Genomic DNA, 16,420 nt, shown 5'->3' on the forward strand with positions numbered 1-16,420 from the left:
CATGCCATCCAGATATCCTAAACTGATCCAGTCCCACTTACCAGCACTTGGCCCATATCCCTCTAAAGCTTTCCTATTCATATACCCATCCTTTTAAATATTGCAATTGTACCAGCCTCCACCACTTCCTCTGGCAGCCCATTCCACACACGTACCACCCTCTGCATGAAAAAGTTGCCCCTCAGGTCCTTTTTCTCTCTTTCCCCTCTCACCTCTAGTTTGGGACTCCATAACCTTGGCTATTCACCCTCTGCATGCCCCTCATTATTTTATAAACCTCTGTCAGGTCACCCCTCAGCCTCCAATGCTCCAACGAGAAAAGATTGAATTGAATTAGCTTTATTGTCACTCACATGAATACAGTGAAAAGTTTACAATCACCACTGAGAACACTGCCTTAGGTGCCAATGTGCTTAAGTATGGAATCTTCTGTACAAATTCTTCGGGAAAAAAATAGAATAATAAAGAAATAGAAAGTTTAGCATTACAGAAATTCAAAAGTACGAAATTATGGTAATAATTTAGAAAATACAAAGAAATTAAAAATTCTGAATAACAGTGCTTCCACTATAATATAACAAAGAGCAAAAAGAAATAATCCCACCGCGGCCTACCCAGCCCCACCCTGGAGCTCAGAGGAGAGCAGTCCTTGGGCCAGTATTGATCCCTGAACCGACATCGACCTTTTTCTTCCTATTGGGGAGGGCTGCTGATGGCAAATTGCCGTGTAACTCATAAAGCAGCAGTGCTTTGATTGGCTGGAAAGATCATTTTAAGGTTGTGAAAGGATATTTTTAACCACAACCTTTGTTTTTAACATAACATGAGTCTGGATAACTTTTGGATTTAGCCAGCTGCATCTGCAGGTCAGGGTATGCAGTCAGCTGTTCTCTCTTCACTGTGTGTCTGTGTGTGTGTCTGTGTCTGTGTGTGTGTGTGTGTGTGTGTCTGTGTCTGTCTGTGTGTGTCTGTGTGTGTGTGTCTGTCTGTGTGTGTGTCTGTCTGTCTGTGTGTGTGTCTGTCTGTGTGTGTGTCTGTCTATCTGTGTGTGTGAGTGTGAGTGTGTGTGTGTGTAAGTGTGTGTGTGTGTCTGTTTATCTATGTGTGTGACTGTGTGTGTGTGTGTGTAAGTGTGTGTGTGTGTCTGTTTATCTATGTGTGTGTCCTCATCGACAACAATGCCCTGTTCCTGAGTGAATACTGAAGAAAAGTATTCATTCAGTGTCTCCGCAATCTCTTCTGCCTCCACACGCAACTTCCCCCTACTATCCTTGACTGGACCTATTCCTACCCTAGTCATTCTTTTATTCCTAACATACCTATAGAAAGCCTTAGGGTTTTCCCTAATCCTATCTACTAAGGACCTTTCATGTCCCCTCCTTGCTGCTTTTAGCTCTCTCTTCAGGTCCTTCCTGGCTACCCTATAACTCTCAATCGCCCCAATTGAACCTTCATGTCTCATCTTGAGATAGGCCGCCCTCTTCCATTTAACAAGGGATTCCAATTCCTTATTAAACCACGGCTCCCTCGCACGACCCTTTCCTCTCTGCCTGACAGGTACATAATTATCAAGGACACTCAATAGTTGCCCCTTGAACAAGTTCCACATATCATTTACACTCTTGCCTTGGAGTCTACTTTTCCAAGCCACACATCCTAAGTCATGCCTCACCGCATCATAATTTCCCTGACCCCAGCTATAACTCTTGCCCTGTAGTACACACATATCCCTCTCCATCACGAGTGTAAAAATCACCGAATTATTTTAAACTCCTTTCACTGACATTGTCATTTTATTAATTTACATGTTTCCTCATTTTACAGCAGATGTCAGGTGATAGGAGAATTGGAATGTATATACACCTTTTCAAAAAAGGAAATTATCTATTTTGGATAAAAGTAGATTACCTGAATAGTGATAAATTGGGGAAGGGATGATGCAGAGACCCAAAATGTGTGATGCACCAGTTACTAAAAGTAAGCAAGCATTCAGGTGCAGCTGGCAATGAAGGCAGCAAATGGAACATTTGTCTTCAAAGCAAAAGTACAGAAACAAGGATGTCTTGCTGTAGCTGTACAAAGTATTAGTGAGATCAAAACTGGTGTTATGTGCAGTTTTGGTCTCCTTATCTTGGCCTATTGAGATAGTGCCGTAAAAGGTTTACAAAAGCGATTCTGGGATGGCCAGACTGAAGTATGAAGAGACTGTATCAGTTAGGACTTTATTCGGTAGAATTTGGGGTAGGGGCAGGAGAATGCAATCTCAGAAACCAATTAAATTGTAACAGGTTTAGACAGGGCAGATGCAGAAAGGAGGCTCACAGTGATGCAAAGTCCAGAACCAGGACTCACTTGCAGAAGTGGCAGGCCTATTTGCACAAAAGAGAAATTTCTTCACCCAGAGTGGCGAATCGGTGGAACTCTCTGCCACAGGAAGTTGATGAGCCAAAACATTGAAGACTTAAGAAAAATGTTGCGATAGTTCTTAGGACTAAACGGATAGTGGATAAAGAGTTACGATTGTACTGAACAGCAGAGCTGACTCAGTAAGCCAAATGCCTATGCATTTCTTATAACACTCCATTGCATTCAATCATGGTATTCAATAAATGTTCAAATTACAAAAAGGCTGTTAATTATGTGACTCATTAAATCCAAAAGGCACGAAGGAGCCATGTCACAAGATACTGTTGCATAAAAATATCTTGAATTCTCAAATTCAGACTTTTTCCTGACATACGCTTGTCCACTTATCCCAGTCTGTGTTAAAGTTAATCCCAACCTCCACAAAACTACATACTTATCAATCTCCACATTTAATCAGTCAGTCAGTCACTTTATCACAGCTAACAGATGGCTTATACACTATTCTGCATTCAAAACATTTTGAACAAAATTAACCTCATTAAGAGGGCTGTTTAAATTATTTTGATAGATTACAGCCTACACTTCATATTCCCAAGCAAAGATTTCACTATCTGCTTACCTCATGATATCATCTTTATCTCTGAAGTGATTTCAATCCTTTATGACAGATTTTTCCTCCCATCATTGCACATCCCCACCCCCAGTGGACCTTATAACCTGGAATATTTGGAGTATTATTTTTAAAATAGCTGCAGTTTTAATTAAAAAAAGGTACTTCTACAGTACTGTTAGATATAAGTTAGAGGAACAAACAATTTGGCCTTTCAATTATTTTCCTTTAATCAATGAGATCAGGATGAATCTACATCTCTAGCCTACTTTATTTTGTACTTTTGGACAGAAAAGTTCTATTGACCTCAGACTTAAAGCATCAACGGAGCTAGCAACCACTACTTTTGGGGCAGAGTTCCATACCCCTTCCCACTAAACTCATTTCAAAAGAACATTGTCTACTCTAACCAGAGACACCCAGATAATATTCTGCAAATGGAGTACAGCAAAAATTTACAAGATCAACATTTTTTTTCCCCCAGTTCCAAAGAACGTGGCCTAACAGCAATGAAAGAACAATAATAAACACATTCATGTCAGTTGGGCACTTCATTTTAGATGCTACTGAGCTCAAGTGTTGATACAGTGCACAAATCAAAGTTAGTGTATTGTGGAGATCAGCATAAGGCACTTAGAACATAGAACAGTACAGCACAGAACAGGCCCTTCAGCCTGTGATGTTGTGCAGAGGATTAATCCTAATATAAAACAAAATAACTTACCTATGCACCCCTCAATTCACTGCTGTCCATGTGCATGTCCAGCAGGCACTTAAATGTCCCCAATGACTCTGCTTCCACCACCACCGCTGGCAAAGCATTCCATGCATTCACAACTCTCTGCATAAAAGAACCTTCCTCTGACATCTCCTCTATACCTTCCTAACATCTTAAAACTATGACCCCTCGTCTCAGTCAATCCTGCCCTGGGGAAGAGTCTCTGGCTACTGACTCTATCCATGCCTCTCATTACCTTGCATACCTTGATCAGGTCACCTCTCTTCCTCCTTCTCTCCAGAGAGAAATGTCCGACCTTAGTCAACCTCTCTTCATAAGGCAAGCCCTCCAGTCCAGGCAGCATCCTGCTAAATCTTCTTTGCACCCTCTCCAAAGCCTCTGTATATTTCCTAAAAAGTAGGGAGACCAGAACTGGACACAATATTCCAACTATGGTCTCACCCGGGACTTCTACAGCTGTAGCAAAACCTCGTGGCTCTTAAACTCAATCCCCCTGTTAAATGAAAGCCAAAACACCATATGCTTTCTTAACAACCCTATCCACTTGGGTGGCAACTTTGAGGGATCTATGTACTTGAACACCAAGATTCCTCTATTCCTCCACACTGCCAAGAATCTGGTCTTTAATCCTACATCCAGCATTCAAGTTAGACCTTCCAAAGTGCATCACTCCGCATTTATCCAGGTTGAACTCCATCTACCATTTCTCAACCCAGCTCTGCATCCTGTCTATGTCACACTGCAGCCTGCAATAGCCCTTGATAGTATCAACAGCACCTCCAACCTTTGTCATCTGCAAAGTTATCAACCTCCTCATCCAAGTCATTTATAAAACTACGAAGAGCAGAGGCTCAAGAACAGAGCCCTCCACTCAACACTGACCTCCAGACAGAATACTTTCCATCCACAACCACACTCTGCTTTATCAGCCAAGCGATTCGGAATCCAGATAGCCAAATCTCCCTGTATCCCATACCTCCTGACTTTAGGAGCGAGCCTACCATAGGGAACCTTATCAAGTGCCTTGCTGAAGTCCATATACACATCGACAGGTTGAAGGTCAAGCAGTATTGTCATCTCCTTGAAGAGCTCCATAAAGATTAGTTCGGCACAACCTGCCCCTCAAAGCCATGCAGACTGTCTTTAATCACACTATGCTTTTCCAAATGGTCATAAATCCTATCCCTCAATTGCTGACCACAGATGCAAGACTGACTGGCCTGTAATTGGGAGAAAGTGAGGACTGCAAATGCTGGAGACCAGAGTTGAAAAGTGTGGTGCCGCCTGGCATTGCCAGGGATTTCCAGATTCCCTTTCTTGAAAAGGGAAACAACATTCGCTTCCTTCCAAGCCTCCTGTATGACTCTTGTGCAAAGTGAGGAAGCAAAGATCTTCACCACCAGCTTAGCAACCTCCTTTTTCACTTCCCAGAGCACCTAGGATACATCCTGTATCCTGGGGACTGAATGTAAATTTTTGGTGAACAACACATCAATTTTATCAATCTTAATCTGTTCGAGCCCATATCCCAGCTCCTCAAAGTTTTCATTCACAACAAGGTCCCTTTCCTTAGTGAAAACAGAGGCAAAAAAAAAAAAAAAACTTTCAGGGCTTCTCCTATCTGCTCAGGCTGCACGTACAAGTTCCCTATGCTATCCCTGATCTGCTCTACTTTCTCCCTGGTCACTCTTATTCTTCACGTATGCACTTGCTGCAGAACACAATTTCAATGATTCTACTAGCTAAATCATCTGTAGGAGGAGTGTGATTTGGCTAGCACGTAGCCAATGGTGACCCTCAGGATAGTGAAGATTGGAAATTCTATGATGGCAATGCCATTGTATACCAGAGGGCAGGGGTAATGCGATGGTCTGACACCACACATTACAAAAATGCATTTGTGAAAAATATTTCTATCCACTGAATCATAGGATGGTGTGTGTTGTAAACCAGTTAGTGCCAGTGTTCTGCAAAAGTAATTCAGCTAATCCCACTCCCTTATTCCCTGAAAGAATTCTGGGGCAGGGGAACATAACTGTCATGTCTGGAAAAGAAAGTTACTCAATTAGGTCCATTCCTCATACCTCACATTATGGATCATCCAAACTACTGTAATTTCAAGTAGAACTTTAGAAAGCAGTAATTGAATAGAAGTAATCCAATTGGGAATTATTCACCAGAACACAAGATAGGTGGGAAAGCAAGTAGTGAAGTAGATGCAAGGAAGCTATATGAAGATAGTTTACGTGAGTGGGCAAAGATGTGGCAAATACAATATAAATGTGAAAAAACATGAAACTATTCATTTTGGCCAGAAGAATAAAAGAACATATCTAAATGAGGAGACATTGCAGAGCTTGGAGATGCAGAGGAATCTAGGTGTCATGTATATGGATTGCAAAAATGCTAATATGCTGATACAGCAAGTACATTGTTTCAAAGGGAATGGAATGAAAACAAAAATGCTTCAGTTAGACAGAACAGATCTGAATTACTGTCTATAGTACTGGTCACCTTAGAGGACATAAATGCATTGGAAGCAATTCAAAGACAGTTTATCAAATTAATATCTGGAACGTGCATGCTCTGAGAAAATTAAACATGCTGGGCTTGTAACTGGTGGAGGTTGGAACATAAGAGACGACTTGATTGAAACGTATCAGATCCTGAGGGATGTTGACAAGGTAAACATTCCCATTTGAAGGATCTAAAATGAGGATTCATGGTTTAAAAAAAAAAGCAGACTGCCCATAATAAATAGATGGATGTAAAAATCTTTTCCCACAGAGTAGCAAGGTTAGATCACATGGAATACAGGGAGAACTATCCATTGGATATGCAACTGACTCAAAAGATAGAAAAGAGGGGCTGACAGTGGAGGGTTGCTTTTCAGACTGGAGGCCTGTGACCAGTGGTGTGCCACAAGGATCAGTGCTGGGTCAATTGATTTTAATCATTTATTAAAAATTATTTGGATATTAGCATATGAGGTATTGTTAGTAAGTTTGCAGATGACAAATTCAAAAAGGTGTAGAGGACAGCAAAGAAGGGTACCTCAGTACAATGTGATCTTGATCAGATAGGCCAATGGAACCAAAAAGAGTGGCAGATGGAGTTTAATTTAGATAAATGTGAGATGCTGCATTTTGCAAAGGCAAATCAGGGTAGGACTTACACATCTTAATGGTAAGGTCCTAGGGAGTGTTGCTGAAGAGAGACCCGAGAGAGGCTCATCGTTCCTTGAAAGTGGAGTCACAGATAGTGAAGTCAGCGTTTGATATGCTTGCTTTTGTTGGTCAGTGCACAGAGTACGGAGTGGGGAGGTCAAGTTGCAATTGTAGAGGACATTGGTTAGGCCACTTTTAGAACACTGCAAGCAATTCTGGCCTCCCTGCTAATAGAAAGCATGTTGTAAAACATGAAAAGGTTACAGAAAGGATTCGCAAGGATGTTACCAGCGTTGGAGAGTTTGAGCTGTAGGAAGAGGCTGAATAGGCTGGGGCTATTTTCCCTGGAGCATTAAAGGATGACCATATAATTGTTTATAAAACCATGAGGGGCATGGATAGAATGGAATAGCCAAGGTATTTTCCCCCAGGTAGAGTGTATATGAGGAGAAAGATTTATAAAAAGTGACCCAAGGGACAACTTTTCCCATGCAGAGGCTGGTGCATGTGGAATGAACTACCAGAGGAAGTGGTGGGGCTGGTACAATTACCACATTTAAGAAGCATCTGGATGGGTACATGAATAGGAAAGGTTTAGAGGGCTATGAGACAAATCCTGGCAAAAGGAACTGGAAGATTAATTTAGGATATCTGGATGTCATGGACAAGTTAGATCAAAGGGTCTTTTTCCATGCTACACAACTCTATGACTGACTCTACGAGTTAAGACTCTTTGAAATCAGTTTGCATCACCTTTTCAGGAAAAAGGTCTTTAAAATATTTTTAAAGGCAGAGATGAGTGGATTACTTGTAAGAAAAGTGGGAAAGCTTTAGGGGGTAGGCAGGGATAGGAATTTGAGGTTACAATCATATCAGCCAGGGTCTTGAGATGATGAAGCACATCCCTAAGTGCTGAACAACTAGTTTCTGATCCTTGTTCATATATTTGTATTATGAAAACTGTTTGCAAATCTTATCAGAAGACGTTAAACAACTAAACTGACTAGAGCCCAACTTCACATGCTAGATTTGTAAGCTGTGTCATCCTGTTAAATATACTTAAAATCAAACCACAAACAGCATGTCTTAAGAGCTTGCAATAATATTATAATGATGTCTGTTTCTGTATTGATTCTGCTAATTTTGTACACTTATGGAATAGAATTTGGGAACAAGTTCTGTAAGTTTCACAGGCAAATCTTTCACATTTGGATTTTATTTATCAAATCAAAAATATGAAGAGTGACATACATTTCATAATTTGATTGCAAAATCATATACAAATTGCCTCAAATGAAAAGTTTTATTAATCAAAAAAGGTACATGTTGTAGCCCAGGGGAGAAAGGGTAGGTGACAACAAGATTGCAGTCATTTACCTACAAAACTAACTTGGTCTACACAAAATGCAACTGTTGTCATCAGGTTCTGGCTATGATTTGGGGACATTAAATAACAACTAGGTCATTCAGGGTATATCAAAAATAACAAAATTGACTGCATATATTTCAAGTATATTCTTGGAATCTGTCTATGATACAACAGTGTGATCAAACTGTTGTGCAGTAGTTCTTACTTCACCCTCTGAAAAAAGGTTAGTCCTTCACTTAATATTCTAACCTGACAAAATCATCTTAGCAAAATATATAGTATGACAGATTTCTATTTTGTCACCTGATAACATATTCAAAACAAAATATTCAACCAAATTAAAGAATAATCAAGTCTGGACATTATAGGTGTTTCACTATTAGTATTAATTTGATTAAAACTAACTGAAATATTTAAGATGAAAGTTACAATTTCATGAAATAATGCAGTACAATGGCACATCAAGATTAGGGCAAAGCTAACATTAGATGAGTTCAACTCAATATCTGAAGAACTGTTACATATGCTAGGTTCTCAAGCATTTGCAAGAAATATATGATACAGCCAAGCAAGCTGTTGAAACAAGTTATTTATAGTTCTATTTCTTCAAAAGACATTACAAAGACCATGCATCCACAAAAGGTTTCTTTTATCTTAAAAAAAACCAGAGTAGAGATTAGAACTCTTTCAAACTGCAAATTCTTCTCAGTCAGGATTCATGGATTTGAAAGGATGCAGAGAGAGTTCACTCTGCAGGATGATTACAAATCTATGTACTAAAAAAAAACCAAATCGATGTAGGGAAATGTTAATGGAGCACAAACTTTGGCCAGGGGTTAGCAAGTAGATACTTGCATTTTTCAAAAGAGAAAGTTTATTAAAATTTGAAGCAGTGGATAATACAGACTGAGCAAGGGCAGTTTTGGATTTTTCTGGGCTGGAGAGTCTCCAATAACTAAGAATTAGAACCATCTTTAAATGATAAGTATGCTAGCTCCTTATTGAAAGGTGACTGATACATATTTTGTCCTTCTTCTGGATATATTCTTTATTTCACAAATTTAATTTTTAAAAGCATGAATATTTCATATTACACTTGATCAGAAGATGCCAACTCAAATGATGGAATAAATGCATGCAACAGTTTAGACAAATCAAAACATACTGCTATAGTGGAGAATCCTGATTCTATGGAGAATCAAGTACAGTGATAACTGAAATTGTACAGTGTAATAATACTGTGGCATAGTAATGTCCCAACCCCAACCAGGAGATCTGGGTTCAAGTCCCATGTACTCCAGAGGTTTCAGAATCAGAATGCCAGTTGGCATATCAAGTATACACCTACCCTCCAAGAGAATCCCACCTAGACCCACCTCTATCCCTGTAACCCTGCATTTCCCCATGACTAATGAAGCAAGCTTATACATCCCTAGATTGTGGAGGAAACCCACACAGAAATGGTGGAAAATATGCGGAGGAAAGCATGTAGACTACAGGAGTCAGAGACTAGAAGAATCGAACACAGGTCCCCTGTGCTGTGAGGCAGGAGCGCTAACCACTGTGCCACCATGCTGCCCCTAGGTGTCATAACTTCTGACCAGGTTGATTCTAAAATATCTAAACCATAATGATTAGCAGTTCATGCTAGCTTATTCCACTAGTTAAGCCACGTTGTATTTGATCTTCAACTTTCACTAATCTTTCATATATCCTGTCTAAGACGACTGTTTGCTTTTAAAATCTCATACACATTTCAACAACCCTAGGTAGCTGGCTCCACCAGAGTTAGGCTTGCCTTGACTTTATTGAAGATTGTCAAAAGCATTATGAATTTTATGTAAACATCTCTCAAAGTTCAGTTTTCTGCTCTGTTTTGTTTAATTTCTTAAAATGACAACCAACATCTTTAGGAACCTAGCAATTAATTCCACCCCAAAACAAAATTGATCAAAAATGCAATGTTTTAAGTTTCGAGCTCAATAGGTAAAATCTACTCAAGGGTAAAAGCCAGCATGTGACCATCAAAAAGGCGCAACATCTTCTGCGATAGAATAGGAACCCATTTTATGCACAAAACTTTTGCTAGTGTACTGCACAAGAATGGAGATAAGAATATGGTTTCACATTACCAAGACTGATAGAACCTTTAAACATTTCAATAATGAATTTCAGAATATAACGTACACATGAGAAGCTTGCACAAAACATTCATTTGGTTGGAGGACAACTACACAGAGAAGCTAGCAGACATATGGGAGTATGGGTTCAAGAGAATAATAAAAAAGTGACCGAAAGTGGAGGAGTTGTCCAATGATAAAGGCTGCAAACAAAACCAATGAGAAAAACCTGTTGAAATGCTACAGCATGAAGCACAAAAATAGGAACCAGATTGAGTTTTTTTTTAAATAAAGTAAGAGTTAAAAGAAGTGTTTAGGAATTATCAAATGGCCTTCGACAAAGTATATCAGACTAATTATATTTTAAAAAGACAGCTTGTGGGATTAGAAGTAGTTATCAAAAGCTATGCAAGGGAAAGGATGAGGATAGTGGTGAATGGGTGTTTTCAGACTGAGTGGAAATCCATTAGTGGTGCTCCATTAACATACATCAGAAAGAGTAACGTATTTAACAGCATGGACTTCAGTACGTTGCTTACCTTTTCAATTTTTTTTTTTCTTAAGGTAAAACAAACATTGGAAGTGTAGTAAACTGTAGAGAATAGACTGCCAAACATAAGCACAGCAGATGTACCCTTGAAACAGAAGTGTGAATAACGTATTTTGGTGTAAAGAATTAAAAGAGGCAATAGAAATGGAGAGAGTTTTTTTTGTCTGAGGTTTAATTTTGCGTTTTGTTGCTGGAGTAGTGTTCAATGCTAGGCATCAGTCTTTCAGAAGGACATCAGTACCTTGGACAAAAGATTTACCAGAACAGTACCAGGAATTTGGGGGCTTCAGTTATGCAGAAAGGCTGGATACTGAAACTGGTTTTGATCTTTAGGGTGGAAAAGTACAAGGAAGGTACAAAAGGGGTTCAAAATCCTGGAAGATTTTGATACAAAAAATGAGAAGCTCAGACAGACAATCAGTAGGAACAATACACATTTTTTAAAAAAGTAATTTGCAAAAAAGCACCAAAGGCCTGATGGATATCATAACCAGAATGTACTCCCTGAAAATGGTGGAAACAAAGTTTGATAATTTTTAAACAAAAATTGGGTAAATACTTGAAAACGCTTGTTGAGCTATGAAAGAAGGGAAAGGGGACAAGACTAATTGTATTGTTCTTTCAAGAACCTGGCACACAAACAATGGGTCTGATGCACCTTTCATTCTGTATTATTCTATAAATACAGAGTGGCAAGACAATGCAGTAAGAACAACAAGGTAGAAGGCTCTGAAAATGGGCCAACATCTCAGGAGAAACACAAGCCAATAACACTAAAGTTTGAATGGGAACATGAACCCATGATAAAGAACTTAATCACCACATACCAGCAGCTCCATTATTCAGAAGTGTACGCCACTGATCAATTACATTCTCAAAAAAAACCCAAAAGAAACCTTGCACTTAAAATCAGATATTTAAAACAAAATTTGCATTTTTCTCTTTTGTATCATATGCAAAAGATTTCCAAGCACACAAAAAGTTTGAAGTGTACAGTACAATCAATTGAAACCAACTACATATTGCTTGTCCCAGAAAAAGCAATTTAAAAAAAAGTGACCAGTTAATTAATTTCTCAGCCATCAAAAAATGTTGACCAAATCCACTTTTTCCTTTATAGTGGTATGGAATATTTTAGCTAATGTCATGAAGGAAAAGTGGAAATAGAAGAATTCATTGACAGGGTGAAATAACATGATCAGAATGGACTTTGTGAAATAAACACTGACTGCAGCAACATGTAAAATTGAGTTGTAAAACTGTACACAACTGCTATTTTTTTCCCCACTGCCGCCCTGAATCCACAAAAGTAACTCAAAATACATGCAGCTTACATGTACAATTATCCACTAATGTACATTACCATTTACAGATTCTCTTTTGTAATCAATCAATCAGTACGTTGACCAATTTTAAACTAGTTAAATCAGAACATTAAGGCTTAATATCTTGCATTATACCCAATATCAGACGCTGCTGTCACTACAAAGAGTTGGTGGCAGTGACAATATCAATGGTTTATTAATCTACACGCTAGATTTATAATTGAAGGGCATTTGATTGGAGTTAAACTAAAATTCAATTATTAAATCTGAAATCAAATGAAAGTCTAATGAAACCAGGTCAATTATCAGAAAACAAAAATCTAGTGAAATACACAAAGTTAGACTGCGACTTGAAAATGAAGAATGTGCAGGATTATGGGAGAAAGCAAGGGATTAGACAAGAGAATCACTTATTGTTGCTGCACCAACTCTTCAATGAGCCAAATGGCCTCCTACTAAACTGCAATAATTCTTTTGTGGTCTCATGTCAATCAGATCTTTTAATTTTACCACTGCTCTATCATAATACCAGATGTGCTGTGAATCTTGCATTAGAGCAAAGCAAAATAGTTTCCAATTAAATTTTCTCTGACATGTAATTATCAAATTGGCACTGGAAATTCTGAATACATAGGCAATGGTTTGGATATGCTGAAAAGTACACAAAGTTTATTCCGGGTTAAAGTCCCACCTGCCAGAGGCTGGTGTCACACTTAACAGGCTGATTTAAAAATATCTACAAATAGGTTGTGCACACCTCACCGCCACCGTCAACTGTGCTGTTAGGGGAAGCAGAATCTGACATAGTACTGGATATTAGCTACAAGCCGGATACAGTATAAATCGAACCATTAGAAATTAGCCTTTAAATTAAGGCTAGCTGGTTATTTGCGTGGCTTGAGATCATCTCCGTCGTCGTCTGAAGCAAACCATACTGAAACAACGCCAGGTAATGCCACAGAAATAAGATCGCCAGTGAAGCCCTAATAGGTTAAATGTGCTTCCTCCACTGGGAATTTTCGGGCCACAGCGGCCTCGAATTAAATAGAAGTGGCTTGCGGTGCGGGTTCAAATCTGTCATGGCACTTTACTACAAGCAAACGGCGAAAGGACAGACGGAAACGAATGGATCTTTCCACACAAAGAACAGGTTTTGTTTTGTTGAGATTGCAGACCCCGTTCCCAGTGAGCTGGGCACCGGGACTGGCCCCAACATCTGACAAAAAAAAATACACAAAAAAAGGTGTTAGCGTCTAGCGTTGACAAGGCGGGGGAATCCCCGATCGCCACACGTACCGAATACATCCTGCTTGTCGGGGTTGACACCATTGATGGCGCTGCCGCTGACGAGGATGTTGATCTCCTCCTGGTCACGGACGCTCGTCCCGTTGCCGGACAGTTTCCCAGCCTCGGCCCTCTTCTTCTTGCGGAGCCAGTGGCCCCCGCTCTCCGAGCTGGAGTGAGAGTGTGAATGGGAGTGCGAGTGGCCGTGGGCCGCTCCTCCGCCGGCGGCACTGCCGCTGCCGTGGAACATACAGAGCCCCAGGAGGTTGACCAGGAGCCCGGCGGCGCCGACCCCGGTCACCACCAACGCGTTGTGGATCTCCCGCGGCTCGCTGAAGCGCTCGATGGCCTCCAGCACGATGGTGAAGCAGAGCGCCGTCAGGAAGACGGCGTTGACCAGCGCTCCCATCACCTCGGCGCGGATCCAGCCGAACGTGTTCTTCGCGGTCGACTGGGTCTTGGCGGCGAAGCGCACGGCGATGAGGGCCACCACCAGGGCGATGACATCTGACAGCATGTGGAAGGAGTCGGACAGCATGGCCAGCGAGCTGGTCAGCCGGCTCACTACCACCTCCACCACGAAGAAGCCGAATGTCAACCATAACATGCACATCAGGCGCGCCCGGTTCGGCTCGCAGTCCATCTTCCCGCAGTCTGACAGCGAGCGACCAAGAGAGAGGAAAAAAAACAAACGTTCCAAGGAACAAAGGACCGTTTAGCGTTTAAAATAACGGCTAGAATTTAAAACAAAATAAACAGGGTGGGGAGTGGAAGGAGAAGAGCTAAGCCGAAAGTTCTAGAGAATAGAAAAACAGACGTTCCATTGTTTCACCCAACCCGTAACTATGCAGACGCTTACAAAAAAAACTTTTGCACCCGGCAAGTTTTCCTTTCTGCGCACGGTATTTTTTTCTCTCTCTCCCTCTATTTCAACACGGGCCCATGTCTCCCCCTCCCCCACAAACCCACCAGACCCAGCCTGTGGCTGAGGTCGATTGGTTGTAGCTGTACAGTCTTTATGCTTATTCGTCAATTTCGGTGTCAATCATTTCCATCCCGCCCACTCTGCGCACTGCTCCACCGGGTTGGTTTTTAAAGGCTGGGTTTGCCTTCCCTTCCACCCACCCGTTGTGACATTAGCATCACTCATTGAGCCGAAAGCAAACCGCCAACCAATTGGAATGGACCTTGCCTCGTCTTTGGCATTACTCCGCCTTTGATTGGCTACTCTTCTCGACTTCGTTTTTTTAATTGGCTAGCGATTATATCAATTAAATAGACGCCGGCCATCGCCATTGTACTCTGTGAGCTATGCTGATTGGTGTTATTTGTCGGAAAGTAAATACCTCGGAAATGATTGATAGATCATCCTATTTAATAGTTTCACACTTAACGGGAAGAAGCTTCAAACAGCAATCAAGGATATTTAGTGTGACTCAGCATTAGTGGATAGTAATATTTAAATAGTTTTAAACAAAACTCTTGATAGAACTGTATGCCTTAGTTTATATGTACAATTTCTTTATTTTGATAATTTTACGCTTTAAATTATTTTCTTAATTGTTAAGTAAAATACGACTCGAGCGCGGACCTGTTGTTCCTACGTAAACAAACAGTAACTAATATTTTAGAACATAAAGACTAAACTTGTTAAGGCGCTTAAAGGTTACTTGTTAATTGTCAAATGCCACCGTACACTAAGTTCTGGGTTCATGTCCAAAACAAGAGTAAGGAGGCTGTGATGGAACTGTGTAAGATATTAGTTAGGCGGTCTGGAGTACTGTGTGCAGTTCTGGTCGCCAGACTGTAGGAAGGTAATGTCGCCATAGTCCTACCATCCTCAGATAAGGGGAGAGAGATTCGAAATGAGTAATCTCAGCCACTGTAAGAATTGAATCCACATAGTTGGCATCGCCTTTCATCACAAACAAGCTATCCAGATAACTGACTCCCTTCTCATAAGGATGTGATTGCACGTGAGGGTACAGAACAGATTCACAAGGATGTTGCCTGGGCTGCAGCGATTGGGCTGTGAAAAGAGACTGGATAAATTAAATTGTTTTCCAAAGAATTCTAAGGAGGGGTCTGATTGAGATGTGCAAAGTTCTGAAGTTCTACATAGGTAGAAACCAGGGGGCACAGTTTTAAGGTAAGGAGCAGAAGATTTAAAGGGGATTTTAATACCCTTTTTCTTCAGAGGGTTGTAGTTATCTGGAACTCACTGGAGAGGCAGGAAGCCTCAAAATGTTATAGAACTATGTAGATGAGCACTTAAAACCGCATAGCATACGGGCTAAATGCTGGAAATGGGATTGGAATAAATGGAGTTTTGATGACAGGCGTTGTCAGTTTGAGTAGAAATACTTTGTGTTGCAAAATCTGTGACAATTGGATATTGGCTAAATAACTAGTTCCCTATTTTGTGATTAAATGCCAAATTTAATTAAAGTTTCTCAAATATGCAAATTTCACTTGTCCAATTCGTTTAACAGGAGATAGTTGAACGTGACATTCTCGCGGGGAGTTTATTGACCTGAACTAACTAGCTCGCTTACTTGGTGATACTTAGTCATTTAAGGAACTTACAGCATTGTATCATTGTGGAATGTTTCCGTAAATCAAATTGACAAATCTTCCACTTTTACCAATTAGAGACTGACTTTTTTTAAATGTTGAGAGGAAAGGTGAACGTTACGGTGGGGTGAAATAGGAATGCGAAGATATTGGGTACCTAGTAATCCCTGGAGTTGAGTGCTACAGTCGGATGACGTGCTACCCAGTTTACTTAGAGCTCTGCCACCCTGGGGGCAACAGACGACGTTTACGTGTTTAGAGGTCTGGGGGAAACATCAGCCAGGGCATTAGTTTCATCTGAGCTCATTACCCTAT

At 40.5% G+C, this 16,420-nt stretch overlaps 1 protein-coding gene across 1 annotated transcript; it reads right to left on the minus strand.

Annotated features, from left to right (window-relative positions):
• Positions 1-179: 179 nt before the first annotated feature.
• Positions 180-16,135, minus strand: LOC122547042 (zinc transporter 1-like; the record flags this gene model as incomplete). Its single annotated transcript, XM_043685638.1, has 3 exons — positions 13,544-16,135; positions 1,901-1,905; positions 180-185 (listed from the first exon to the last, which is right to left on the minus strand). Coding segments are annotated over exons 1-3 (642 nt in total), but the record flags the coding sequence as incomplete, so codon positions are not given.
• Positions 16,136-16,420: the final 285 nt, after the last annotated feature.

Source organism: Chiloscyllium plagiosum, unplaced genomic scaffold, assembly GCF_004010195.1.
Source record: "Chiloscyllium plagiosum isolate BGI_BamShark_2017 unplaced genomic scaffold, ASM401019v2 scaf_8734, whole genome shotgun sequence".
NCBI lineage: Eukaryota > Metazoa > Chordata > Chondrichthyes > Orectolobiformes > Hemiscylliidae > Chiloscyllium > Chiloscyllium plagiosum.